A 14,451-nucleotide genomic window follows, 5' to 3' on the forward strand; every position below is an offset into this window, starting at 1 on the left:
CACTGACGCCCTTCTCTCTGCATCTCGCCGCCGACGCCTCTCCCTCCCACTCCGTCCCCCGTCGAAGGTAATGGTCGAGTGCTTCCCAGACGACGGCGCAGCAGCGAACGACTTTGATCGCCGCCATCTGCGCGATGATGAGGCACGCCTCCTCTACGAGGCCGACTACCCGGCGCCCACGGACATGCGGGTGCCGGGTACTTGGAGGCTCAGCGCCGGCAGGGTACCGGTGCCACCCGCACCCACCGGAGCGGCCTAGCGTGCCGAAATCGCCGCATCCAGTCTTCGCTGCCGGATCCGCAACGGAACTAGCCGAGGTTCGCCCCCGACAATAATCCAATGTGGATGTCGTACTTCGAGCGGCGGCACGAGGAGCAGGCCACCGCCACCAACGGCGTCGAGCCCCGCGGCCGCCTCAACTCCGAGGGATGGTGCCTATGGTGGGGCATCCCAGGCCACACCCTCGAAGCCGTCCTCGAGCACATCGAGGCCAGCAACACGCCACGCCTGGAATACCCTGCGCCCCCCTCCTTCTCTCGCCGCCGCGGCAGCTCCTGAACATCGTGGCAAATGGAGACAACAACGTAATCGTTGTCGAGCTTCGGCTCTCTGTCCTCCGGCTCGCCGGCGCTTCGCCCCATCAAGCCGGAGCCGCAGGAGACGCCACTTGGGCGCCACACCCGCGATGGCGCCCTCGTCATCAACGAGGGCGCCCGCCCCTCTCCTCGTTCCTACTGCCTCGTCCGGCCGAAGACCGAGCCGGGTTTGCTCTCCGTGAAGGAGCACCAGGACATAGACGACGACGAGACCGCCCTCAAATGGGCGAAGGAGGACTACGTCCGTGAGCAGATGGAGCGCCAGCGTCGGGCCTTCGACGAAATCGTTGCTCGGTGTCGCGGACGTGAGGAGGGCAGCGTGGTCGTCCTCGACAGCGACAACGAGGATGTGCCCAGACAACCCCCCCAAGCATCAGTGATGCCGGTTAGGGATGCAGCAGGGACGGCGGCGGCACCCAGCACGACGACGACGACTACACCCGATTCTACAGCCTCCTCGGCAGGTAGAAGGCTGGGCGGCGGCGGTGGCTAGACATAGTCGTTTTTTGTGTTTTCATTTGCGCTTTTTAATTTTTTTGTAAAATATCAATGAAATCGTCTCGTTTGAACGTGTTTTGGCCGATTTCATGTTTCAAAAAACGACATCTAAAAACGATCTCAGGGTGGTGGCTGGGAACCCGACTGGCCCCACGCCAAGAACGGCTGGAAATGCTCTGAATCCAGACGCGGATCGCGTGGACCGCACCAACATCACGTCACCAGGAGGTCGGTGTCATATCGACCGATCCGCGCCCGGAGCACCCAACCCATTTCGGCGCTCTCGCTTTGCCGGACGAACGGCTCCACCCTGGTGCGTGCGCTGCGGTGAGTGGGTGAGGCAGTAGTAGTATCTCAGGAGGTCTGCACGTGGACTTGCACTTGCGTCCGGGAGATCGACCTGCGCCAGGCGGGTGAAGTAAACCCACCCAACCCAGCCATGGAAAAGCCATCGGCGGCTCCATCTTGGCCCTGTTGTCCCATGCACGTCCAGGGTGACGTGACGATCCTTTCTGGACACTCACTCAGCGAGTGTCGGCTACACCTCATTACTAGCCTTTGTCCGCTTCCATATAAGTGGAACTGTAGCGCTGATCTAACAACCTGCAGCTTAGCTGTCTTCCCGTGAATGTGCTGATGTACTCCGCACAAGTACAGGTGATCTAGAAGGAGCGTGGACTCACAGCTCCTCCGCCTTTCGCCCCCGTCTGCATCCGGCTCCCTCGCCTGAACGGCAGCCAAGGGAGCACCGGGAGAGATCGAGACGATGGGCAGCGTCGGCGGCGGCTCGCTGGAGCAGGGCCAGCCCGTGTGCGTGACGGGCGCCACCGGCTACGTCGGCTCCTGGCTCGTCCGCACCCTGCTGCGGCGGGGACGCCGCGTCCACGCCACGGCGAGGGACCCAGGTATAGGACATGTAGCTCCCACCTATCAATTCTTTCAAGGTCGATCTTCGATGTGCCCATGGCTGAGGTGGTGTGTGCTGCTCCGTGTGTCCGTCAGCCAAGGCGCGGCGCATGCTGTCGGCGGTGGAGGGGAATGAGCGGCTCAGGGTGTTCCGGGCGGACATGGCCGAGGAAGGGAGCTTCGACGACGCCCTCGCCGGCTGCGCCGCGCTCTTCCACGTCGCGGCCTCCATGGACCTCCACCTTTCGCCCGACCAGCACGACGCCGGTAAGCCACCCCGCAGTGTTGACTTCTTACTCCGTCCTTGATACCTGATGTGCTGATTACCACACTCTTATACAGTCGTCTCTACTAAATCTCGATCTGTACACCATTTGACCAAGTTTAGTTAGTGCGTGTTCGTCCGAAGAACAAGCAGCATTAGCATGTGCACTACTTTTACGTGTTAGTCGGATCTAGCTAGTGTTGACCAGACACTGCACCGTGCTGGATCGAGCTCACTATCGCTATGGTGACCACGTGTACCTGCAACTTGCAGAGGAGCGCGTGAGGTCGCAGGTGCTGGAGCCGGCGACGAGGGGCACCATCAACGTGCTGCGCTCCTGCGTCCGCGCCGGGACCGTCCGGCGGGTCGTCTTCACCTCCTCCGTCAGCACGCTGGCGGCGGCCGGCGCGGAGGGGTCAGTCGTCGACGAGTCGTGCCTCCGGGACCTCGGCGACGTCTGGGCCACCAAGCCCATCGGCTGGGTCTACATCCTGTCGAAGCGGCTGGCGGAGGAGGCCGCGTTCGGGTTCGCGCGGGAGAACGGCCTCCGCCTCGTGTCCGTCGTCCTGCCGACGGTCGCCGGCCCGTTCCTGACGCCGGCCGTGCCCACCAGCGTCCAGCTCCTGCTGTCCCCCATAACACGTACGTAGCCGAACCCATCTACTAGACTACTACTCCAGTTCAGAAGCCGGGCATTCCTTTCCCTGGGTGGCACTGACACGAGGGTTCTTGCTCTGCGCCGGCTGCAGGTGACCCGAAGCTGTGCGCGCTACTGGCGTCGGTGCACGCGCGGTTCGGGTGCGTGCCGCTGGCGCACGTCCAGGACGCGTGCGACGCGCACCTCTTCCTGGCGGACGCGCCGGCCGCCGAGGGGCGGTACCTGTGCGCCGGCGGCAGCCACACGGCGGCACACATCGCCCGGCTCCTCGCCTCGCGCTACCCTCCGTTCAACCCCGAAAAGAGGCACGCGCGCGGTTGACCTCGGAGCTCCATTTTTCAGGTGTTTGAGTGGTCTGGTCTCAGGTGAAGCTGTTTTGATGCAGGTTGGGTGATGATCTCGACGGTGCGAGCCCGGCGTCCGTGGTGTCGTCCAAGCGGCTGCTGGATCTGGGGTTCAGGTTCGGGCACGACGCCGGGGACATCCTCAGGGATGCAGTTGCGCAGTGCGTCGACCACGGCTTCGTGGAGCCGCCTGGTGGATGTGACGTACAGTACTAGTGTTCGTTCATGAAACCGTACCGTGGTACACTCCCGCCTGAATGTATTTCAAACTTGAAGAGCTTTTACACACCGGCGTCTTCATTTAACTCATTTGATTTTAGCTGGTTAGAGCAGGCGGTCAAAGCAACGACGGCGGTCTTGATCGTAGCACCAGTGTCGATGTTAAGGGAGGGAAAGGCTTGCTAGATGGCAATTTAATATTCGGGTTTGTACGATAGTAAGTTTTAAATATGTACTACTTTATTAATAACTGGTTCACTTTCCAATCTCACAGAGTGTGTTGAGTCTTGTGCTATAGCCGGTTCTTATTCTACGGCCTGTTTTCTTTCTCTCTCCTCCAACTAAACAACGATATATTATTTTAGTTCTTTTAGTCTGCTTATGTAATCCTATTGCATTTGATCAACCAAACTTAACGGATTTGGCCTCCTAAACGTCGGCGGCGCCCCCGTCTGGCCGTGAACAGTGACGGTCACCCTTCAAATGTCCTCTTCTACAATCGGATGCCTTATTGGCAAATCATTAAATCCGTACAATTACGTGCAATGTAAACCTAGTCTAAATCTTTGATAGCGCTTGTTTGCCTCCAAGTCCTTGTTCCTGTCCGTGTCTACGCCCAGTAGCCGTCCGACCAACAAAGCGAAGGTCCAATCGCCGGCGAGGTAGAGTAGGAATGGGACACAAGGCATTATCATCTCCCATGTCCTACTCTTCCTCGTCGGAGCCCGTGGCCTCGATGTCACCATTGGAGGTGAGGTCCATGATAAACCACTCATGGTCGGAGCCTGACACCTCCACCACTTGGTTGCGGCGTTAGCGGGTGCTGGTCACCCATAGCGGCTCCGTGGCAACGTGCGACTCCACCTCCGCTATTGGAAAACGTAGTAGAAAAAAAATTGCCCTACGATCATGATCCTAGGAACACTATAAAGATGCATACAAGATTAGGTCGGATCATTACAACTTTGAGTTATAGCTGAAGAAGAGTTAGTGTGGATCGTTCTTGAAGTCCCTCGAACCGTTCACAATGATCGCTCGAACAAAAGACTCAAAGCACGACCTCTCTATAGATTATGAGCGTATAGGCTTCACAATTCACCAACGCTTCATCGTCCAGAGTTAATCGTCACCAGGGAATTAGGGGAGAAGAAGAGAACCGCACCGGGGTTAATCGTCACCAGGGAATTAGGGGAGAAGAAGAGAACCGCACCGGGCTTCTGTAGGAACAAGAAAACTAGAACTATATCAAGTCTAGAACAAGAGAGGGACAGAGGGGGCACCCGAGACAACGGAAGAAAACTTGTATCTCTAGGGGGTGCCCCTCCTCATGTATATATAGGTGTAAGGGGAGGAGGCAGCCGGCCTGGGGAGGGGGTCCTCCCCTTGCTGTGCCCCAAAGGGAGAGGGACCCCCTCTCCCAATCCAATTCGGCCCCCGAAGCTTGTCCCGTATTATGCCTTATTGATAATTTCTTTAGCCCGTTGATATTAAATATATTCTAAAAGCCGCCTAATTGATATTAGAACTTTTATCATTTATTTAACATCTTCAAAAATATTTCCCACCTATATATCAATTCCCAGTATTGCCCGGTAAATCCCGAAACGCTTTTGGTTTCTCTCGAAACCATTTCTAATATTCGCAAAAATATTTCTTGAATATTTTATCATAACTCTTACTTCACTAATACTCAATAGATCGTGATTCCCTTAAGCTTGTGACCCTATAGAGTCGGTAAGACATAGACATAAAAAATCTTTTGTTCAATGACCAATAGCAGAACTATGGATATCCATATTGATCCCTATGAATACATGAAAGTCATTCGTGAACCTTTGATTATCATGTGATGTTATCTTTGCTTCACGAAACTTTACAAAAGCCGAGGTGAGATATATCGGTATCCTCTTGAGTCATTCTCTTGAGTCGTTCTAATACTGAATTTTGCTTAAAAACTCTTTCATGTGACCTCAGCAAGAAACTCTTCCTGATGTTTTCACACTAAACCACTTTAGTATATTGTTAATATGTATTTTGGCCGAGCCTTATCAGGCTCTACTATCTCCATAGATTATTATGTCTAATGCCCAGAATATATTGCCTAAGTACTTTACTGAAAATTAGTTTCAATAAAGTCCTAATTTGTGTCAAGAAGTTTATAATTTTTCCAATCAACAATGTGTCATGCACACACATTGTTTAGAAAAATTATCATGCTCCCACTTACTTTCTTGTAAGTACAAGCATCTTGGCTTTCCTCGATGAAATCAAATTATTTGACCATTTCATCATAACGAAGATTTCAACTTTACTATGCTTGCTTCAGTCCATTATAGGATCTCTTGAAGTTTGCACACTTACTCGCATCCTCTCGATTGACAAATTTTTCTTGGACCGTATCATATATACAATATCCTGCTTCTATTACCATCTCATGGGAAACCTTTTGACATCCATCTATTATATCTCATAATTGAAATATGTATAGTAATTTGCTAGTGTAATCCGAACTAACTTTAAGTATTGCTATGAGGAGACAATCTCGGTATAGTCAATTCCTTGATCTTGTCATAAACTATTTGCAACAAGTAAAACATTTTTATATTTGTCAGTTCATAGATCCATTACTATACGTTAGACTCTAAGTCTTTCGGAGGGTTAATCAAGTTCTAAACTTGAATTATGTATACAATACTATCTTGGTTTACTTTGGCATATAGCCAATTGTGGAGTCAGGTCCATCAACGCTTCTTTGTGTATTATAGGTCCATTGTTTGTTCAACAATATCTCGTCTGCACACTACTAGGGAAAACCCTAGTAGTAGAGCAGGTTTTGATGCTATCAGCAGCGTGGGTAGCCGCGCTACTACTACGGCGCTACAACTAACATTTAGTAGTAGCACGGTCTAGACCCGCGCTACTACTATTGACTATATCAGTAGCGCTTTTCTGGAACGCGCTACTTAATATTAAGTAGCTGTAGGGCTTTTCTATCCCCGGGCTACTGCTGTATCTTTCATCATTTTTTCCTGCTTCCTACCCCGTTTCAATAAACTGCAATTTCACATATACCAGATAACAATATCATTAACCACAATACCATATAGTCATACATTAGTCATACAATATCATAAAGCATTATAGGTACTAGGTAGTACTAGATAACAATTTCATATATAGTCAACATGCATCCTCACATAAATATAGCATATATAGTCATACAACCACACACACATATGTAGTTCTAGATGACATCGACAACGATCATCATCCTCAAGCCTGGGTGGTGGGTGTTCCTAATAGTAATTAGGATGGCCTGTCCAACACGAAGATTCTTGCCAACGAGCAATCTCTTCCACCCAACCGAGCTTAAGTGTGTGCGACCGTCCGTGTCCACACCGTAAGTACAGGTGGTGACGGAGCCCCTTGCAGTAAGGCGTATTCCAGTTGAGCCTTCTTCATCAGGCTCGATACCACAACTCACAGATAGGCTCTTTGGCAATTTCTGAATAAGAAAAACATATCAATTAATAAGTATCCTCGCACATACTCTCGCAAATATATTTCTACTAAGTATAGATTTCTACACTATCAAAAGACACATTACTACACATTTCTACTAAGCATAAATTCTATTAACAAGTATATATGGATTATATACACTATTAATAGTTCCTTGGATTCTACACTAATAAGCATGTGCTCGGACTCTACACTAAAGCATATCATCGACTAGATTCTACACAACATATCATTGGACTCTACACTAAGCATATCATCGGATTCACTAATCATATCATCGGATAATTTGCATTTGTAAGTATAACAATAAAGCATATCATCAGATTCACTAAGCATATAAAATTACTACAATTAGTATAACATACCATATCATGCCGATCGACCATGGTACTTGTCAGGCGGGTCATGAATGGCACCCCGACAAAGTCATCACGTGGCAGAATTATGTCCCATAGGTTGCACACCTCCTCCTCGCTTAGCCTCATTCTTTGAGCTACGATGGCTTCATGAAGTGGGTCATCATCATCTTCATTGAGTGGGTCCTCATCATCTTCATCATATTCCACCTTGTTGATATAAATGACAACCAACTAAGTCTTTTTGCTCTAAAGGAGAAGCTGATCAACTCACCACCAGTAACACAAATGCGGGCGAGGAAACGGGCCCATCCATCTCCTCCAATCTGCGACATATTGCGTCCTTTCTCGACCTCCATAGTGTAGGGCCCTCAGGAGCCTCAAAGGCCACAGTGTCTCCTGTCAGCTTGTTGAATTTCAACCTCACATTGCATGAGACGATCTGTGTAAAAAAAGCAAAATGACACAATGAAGTAATGCCAACACTGAAAACAAAATAGTTGTTACATTTCATATAATTTCTTACCACCGCATGACGAAAACTCGACTGGAAGTAGATGCCGAACAGCTTGCCAGTTGCAAGGCTGCTGGCGCACCTTGACTTGCATAGTCGACATGGTGGTGGTGGTCACGCCATTTTCCTAAAGCAATATGAGCAAAGTTGAACGATCCACTTCACAGGAAAGGAAAACAATAACATAATGTGATACTAACAATAGGATCTAGAGATGCTAGAATTAACCCAATCAAAAAACAGTGGTACACCAACTTCAATATAGCATAAAAAACAACTTAACATGGGATGATCATCAAGATCAACATGCAAACCAACATAGTAAACTAGCATCGACTATACTAACCCTAGAAACTATCCTATACCAAAGTGTTATATATGACGAGAGGCTTATATCAACTATGTCTAAATTTTTACTAATCAGTTAATCATATCAACTAAAAACTATCAACTATCATATCTCTCTCTCGAAATGTTGCATATCAACTAGCCTACTAAATCAACTAAATTGAAATGTTGTAAATCAACTAGCCTACTAAATCAACTAAATCAAAATGTTCTAAATCAACTAGCCTACTAAATAAACTAAATCATATCAACTAAATCAAAATGTCGCATATAAACTAGCCTACTAAATCAAAATGTAGCAGGGAGGAGGGGTTGTGGATGGAGGAGGGAGGAGGGAGAAGGAGGGGTGAGGGAATCCTGGACTAAGGGGTCCTCGGGCGTCCGGCCTATTATCCATGGGCCGGACTGATGTGCTATGAAGATACGAAGACCGAAGACTGCACTGGTGTCCGGATAGGACTCTCCTTGGCATGGAAGGCAAGCTTGGCGACCAAATATATAGATTCCTTTCTTTGTAACCGACCTTGTGTAACCCTAGATCCTCCCGGTGTCTATATAAACCGGAGGACTTAGTCTGGAGGATAGATACATTATCATAGCCATACAAGCTAGACTTCTAGGGTTTAGCCATTACGATCTCGTGGTAGATCAACTCTTGTAATACTCTATTCATCAAGATCAATCAAGCAGGACGTAGGTTATTACCTCCATAGAGAGGGCCCGAACCTGGTTAAAACATCATGTCCCCTGTCTCCTGTTACCATCGAACTTAGACGCATAGTTCAGGACCCCCTACCCGAGATCCGTCGGTTTTGACACCGACATTGGTGCTTTCATTGAGAGTTCCACTGTACTGTCGCCAAAATGTTTGATGGCCCCTTCAACCGTCAATAATGACGCTGTCCAAGGAGAAACTTTCCTCCTAGGACAAACCTTTGTGTTCGGTGGCTTCGCACCGCGGGCCAATTCGTTTGGCCATCTGGAGCAGATCAAAAGCTACGCCCCTAGCCGTCAGGTCAGATTTGGGAGCTTGAACTACGTTACGGACATCCGTGGAGACTTGATCTTCGCCGGATTCGGGACCGCGGCTACCACTCCTGGTCACCCCGAGAGACATGACCTAAATCTGTCATCGAACTGCATCCAGGAGACAACTCCCGTAACCACTCTAGCCTTAGATCCGGAGCAGACTGCGCCATTCAAGGATAGGAAGCTCAACCCCGCCGCGGAGGCCACGGATTCCCCGGTGTTGGAGCCGCACATAGACTTGATCTCACACGATACCTGTGCCACCGGAACTCCAGACTCGTCTCCAGCCATAAGTTCTGAACCATGTGAGCGCGTGGGCGCCGAACTTGATCGTTTATCGATCTTCGAATTCAGCGCCGCAGACATCTTCCAGCACTCGCCTTTGGGAGACATGCTAAACTCATTAAAAAACCTGTCCTTGACGGAGGACTCGCAGCCGAACTATATCTGGTCCGAACATGGGGCTGACGGTGGAGAATTTTGCTTCCCACCCGCCACCCACTTCATAGTCATGGTCGAGGATTTGACTGACACACTTGATTACGACTCCGAGGACATCGACGGTATGGACGACGATGCCGAAGAAGAAGAGGCCCAGAACCCGCCGTTTACCGGACGCTGGACGGCCACTTCCTCGTATGATGTATACATGGTGGATGCACCAAAGGAGAATAGTGGCGATGGCAAGGAAGATCCAGCTGAGGATAAACCTTCCAAAATACAATCCAAGCACCGGCATCAGCGGCGCCGCTCTAAGTCACGCCGCAGTAAAGAAAGCAACACCGGCACATGAGAAGATAACACTCCAGAAGGTGCCGAAGACAACGAAGACCCTGTTGAAATAGCTAATGAACAAGATGAACGGGAAGATGGGCAGGTTAGCCCTAGTAAACAGGCTACACACGAAGATTCAGAGGACGGAAGTTATCTTCCGCTCTCCGAGGATGAGGTGGGCCTCGGCACCGACGATTTCATCGTGCATGAGGAACCTTTTGAGCAGGAGCGCTTCAAACGCCAGCTAATAGCCACTGCAAGGAGCCTGAAAAAGAAGCAGCAGCAGCTTCAAGCTGACCAAGATCTGCTCAATGATAAATGGACCGATGTCCTAGCAGCCAAAGAATACAGCCTCAAGCGCCCAACCAAAAGCTACCCAAAGCGCAAATTGCCACCTCAGTTTGATGAGGAGGCACCGGAATACATACCACCATCGTACAATGCGGCTGACCGACCACCACGTGGTCGGGACAAAACGGCAACTCACGCCGAACACCAGCCCGCCCCGCCTCATCGCACAGGTAGAGGTAAATTAGCCCACGACCGTACATATGACCTCCGGCAAAACCTGAACAATAAAGAATGACATACCAGATCAATCTACGGATCGCGAGGACGTGCCTCGACACGCGACGACGGCCACCTATTCGGACGTCACAAACTTAGTCATGCGCGGGCTGAAAACCGCAGACGGACTTCATTAGAGCTACGTCGCGATATGGCCCGATATAGAGGCGCTGCACACCCTCATTGCTTCACTGATGAGGTCATGGATCATGAATTCCCAGAAGGGTTCAAACCCGTGAATATAGAATCATACGATGGAACCATGGACCCCATGGTGTGGATCGAAGACTTCATTCTCCAAATTCATATGGCCCGCGGCGATGACCTCCGTGCCATCAAATACCTCCCTTTAAAACTCAAGGGGCCAGCTCGGCATTGGCTCAACAGTCTGCCTGAAAATTCTATTGGCAGCTGGGAGGACTTGGAAGAAGCCTTCCTCGATAACTTCCAAGGTACATATGTTTGACCTCCGGACGCTGATGACTTAAGCCATATAGTTCAACAGCCCGGAGAGTCCGCCAGGAAATTCTGGACTAGGTTCTTAACTAAAAAGAATCAAATCATCGATTGTCCGGACGCCGAAGCCCTAGCAACCTTCAAACACAGCATCCGCGACGAATGGCTCGCCCGCCACCTCGGCCAAGAAAAGCCAAAATCCATGGCGGCCCTCACGGCACTCATGACCCACTTTTGTGCGGGCGAGGACAGTTGGTTGGCCCGTAGCAAAAACAATGCAAGCGACTGAGGGAGTCCTGGACTAAGGGGTCCTCGGGCGTCCGGCCTATTGTCCATGGGCCGGACTGATGGGCTGTGAAGACATGAAGGCAGAAGACTGTACCCGTGTCCGGATTGGACTCTCCTTGGCGTGGAGGGCAAGCTTGGCTACCGACTATGAAGATTCATTCTTATGTAACTGAATCTATGTAACCCTAGATTCCCCCCAGTGTCTATATAAACCGGAGGGGTTAGTTCGGAAAATATATTCATTACCATAGTCATACAGGCTAGGCTTCTAGGGTTTAGCCATTACGATCTCGTGGTAGATCAACTCTTGTAATACTCATATTCATCAAGATCAATCAAGTAGGAAGTAGGGTATTACCTTCATAGAGAGGGCCCGAACCTGGGTAAACATCGTGTCCCCCGTCTCCTGTTACCCTCGATCCTAGACGCACAGTTCGGGACCCCCTACCTGAGATCCGCCGGTTTTGACACCGATATTGGTGCTTTCATTGAGAGTTCCACTGTGCCGTCAACGAAAGGTTCAATGGCCCCTTCAGTCGTATATAGTGACGCTATCCAAGGAGAAACCTTCCTCCCCGAATATATTTTCGTGTTCGGCGGCTTCGTACTATGGGCCAACTCGCTTGGCCATCTGGAGCAGGTCGATAGCTATGCTCCTGGCCATCAGGTCAGATTTGGAAGCTTGAACTATGTCATGGATATCCGTGGAGACTTGATCTTCAATGGATTTGAGACCGCGGCGACGCTCCCCCTCGCTCCGATGAACATGACCTAAATCTGTCATCGGACCAGGTTTTGGAGATGGTTCCTATAACTCCTACGACCTTAGATCCGGAGCAATTCGCACCATCCGAAGCCACAGAGTCCGCGGCGTTGGAGCCGCACACAAACTCAACACCAGGCAATATCAGCGTCAACGGAATTTTGGACTCATTTCCGACTATAAGTTACGAACCTTGCGCGCTCCCGGACACCGAGCTGGATCGGTTATCAATCATCGAGTTCAGCGCAGACCTGTCCCCGATGGGGGACTCATGGCCAAACCATGTCCGGTTTGAGCTAGAGGCTGACAATGGAGAATTTCGCTTCCCACCCGCCACCCACTTCATAGCCACTGTCGAGGACTTAACTGACATGCCCGCTTCTGGCTCTGAAGACATTGACGGCATAGACGACAGTGCCGATAAGGAGCAAGGCCAAGACCCGCCAGTCTTCAGGCGTGGGATGGCCACCCCTTCATATGACATGTACATGATCGATACACTTAAAAAACCTTGCAGCAAAGGACAAGGGAGATCCAGTTAAAACTCCTGAGACAGAGTCTAAATTCCAGTGCCCCAAACGCCACCCAAGTCACGCCGCATCAACGATGGCACTGGTGAAAATAGTACCCCGGACGGCGCCGAAAGCAATGAAGACCCTGTGGGAGCAATATCCGATCAGGAGGAACAGGAAAACGGGCAAGCCAGCCCCGATGAACAGGCCCCGCCCAGCGACGGTTCATAGGACGACAACTACCTTCCGCTCTTCGAAGATGAGGTAAGCCTCGGCGACGAAGACTTCACCGTACTCGAAGAGCCCCTCGAGCAGGAGCGCTTCAAGCGCAGGCTGATAGCTACGGCAAGGAGCCTGAAAAAGAAGGAGCAACGGCTTCAAGCTGACTAAGACCTACTCAACGGCAGATGGACTGAAGTCCTGGTCATCGAAGAATACAGCCTTAGCGGCCTAGCCAAAAGCTACCCAAAGCACATATTGCTATACCAGTCCGATGACGGGGCGTTGGAGCCCATACCATCATCACACAATGCGGCAGGTTGCCGACAACTCTGCCCGAATAAAGAGGCAACTCAAGCCAAACACCAGACCACCCCACCTCTCCGTAAAGGCAAGAACAATGCAGGTCACGATTACCCAGACAACCTGCAGAGGGACTTGGAAAATAGAGCAGGAAACGCAAGACCGATCTACGGATCGTGAAAGCATGCTTCGACATGCGAAGATGGCTACCTATTCGGACGTGTCAAACCTTGCCACGCCTGATCTGAAAACCGCAAAGGGACTCCTTCGGAGTTACGACGCAGTGTGGCCCAACATAGAGGTGCCGCACACCTGCTTTGCTTCACTAATGAAGTAATGGATCATGAATTCCCCGAAGGATTCAAACCCGTCAATATTGAATCATACGACGGGACAACTGTTCCCGCGGTATGGTAGAAGATTTCATCCTCCACATCCATATGGCCCGTGGGGACGACCTCCATGCTATTAAATACCTCCCACTAAAACTAAAAGGGCCAACTCAGTACTGGTTAAACAACTTGCCTGAGAACTCCATAGGCAGCTGGGAGGACTTGGAAGAGGCCTTCCTCGATAACTTCCGAGGAACACATGTTCGGCCACCGGATGCCGATGACCTAAGTCACATTGTCCAACAGCCCGGAGAATCAGCCAGGGAGCTCTAGACTCGGTTCTTAGTCAAAAAGAACCAGATCGTCGACTGTTCGGACGCGGAAGCCCTTGCGGATTTTAGAAACAGCGTCCGGGACGAATGGCTTGCACGCCACCTCGGCCAAGAAGGACCTAAATCCATGACAGCCCTCACTGCTCTGATGACCCGCTTTTGCGCGGGAGAAGACAACCGGCTCACTCGTAGAAGCAATAGCGCCAGCAACCAGGGCACCTCCGAAATCCGAGACGGCAATGACAAGCCACGAGGAAGCAAAAACAACAGTCACAATGACAATGAAAGATCAGGCGACACAACGGTCAACGCCGGATTCAGCAACCCCAAGTCCGGTCAGCAGAAGAAGCCATTCAAGGCGAATCATCCAACCTAGACAGGATATTGGACCGACCCTACCATATTCATGGTCATCCCGATAAACCAGCTAATCATACCAATAGAAACTGCTGGGTCTTTAAACAGGCCGTCGCTCAACGCCAAACACATGGGGGAGGAGGCCGCCAAGCGACAGGATGACAGAAAGGTTCACCAACGAAACACCGGGGGTCAGAAGCAGTCTCCACCCGAGGATCAACTACTGCTACAACGGAAATAGCAACCCAGCTTCCGCCGCCCACTCCGTACACCTACAAAGTTTGTACCGCGCA

General features: G+C 50.6%; 1 protein-coding gene across 4 annotated transcripts; it reads left to right on the plus strand.

The window, feature by feature from the left end:
• Nucleotides 1-1,684: 1,684 nt before the first annotated feature.
• LOC119334703 (putative anthocyanidin reductase) lies at nucleotides 1,685-3,906 on the plus strand. 4 transcript variants are annotated; one of them, XM_037607246.1, is made up of 6 exons: nucleotides 1,685-1,999; nucleotides 2,097-2,267; nucleotides 2,539-2,907; nucleotides 3,015-3,228; nucleotides 3,309-3,508; nucleotides 3,596-3,906. In XM_037607246.1, the coding sequence occupies exons 1-5, from the start codon at nucleotides 1,861-1,863 to the stop codon at nucleotides 3,481-3,483; spliced, it is 1,068 nt and encodes a 355-aa protein (XP_037463143.1). In that variant the 5' UTR covers nucleotides 1,685-1,860; the 3' UTR covers nucleotides 3,484-3,508; nucleotides 3,596-3,906. The 4 variants fall into 4 exon arrangements, with proteins under 4 accessions (XP_037463143.1, XP_037463142.1, XP_037463141.1 ...); XM_037607245.1 differs by having other exon boundaries at nucleotides 3,601-3,906; XM_037607244.1 differs by having other exon boundaries at nucleotides 1,686-1,999; nucleotides 3,588-3,906.
• The last annotated feature ends 10,545 nt before the right edge of the window (nucleotides 3,907-14,451 follow it).

The sequence above is a fragment of the Triticum dicoccoides genome, chromosome 7A, assembly GCF_002162155.2.
Source record: "Triticum dicoccoides isolate Atlit2015 ecotype Zavitan chromosome 7A, WEW_v2.0, whole genome shotgun sequence".
NCBI lineage: Eukaryota > Viridiplantae > Streptophyta > Magnoliopsida > Poales > Poaceae > Triticum > Triticum dicoccoides.

Bases quoted from the DNA above. Each gene is read 5' to 3' on its own strand.
- LOC119334703 (XM_037607246.1), top strand. From the start codon at position 1,861: ATGGGCAGCGTCGGCGGCGGCTCGCTGGAGCAGGGCCAGCCCGTGTGC. The intron at 2,000-2,096 runs GTATAGGACATG...TGTGTCCGTCAG, and splicing joins CGCCACGGCGAGGGACCCAG to CCAAGGCGCGGCGCATGCTG. The intron at 3,229-3,308 runs GCACGCGCGCGG...GTTTTGATGCAG, and splicing joins CCGTTCAACCCCGAAAAGAG to GTTGGGTGATGATCTCGACG.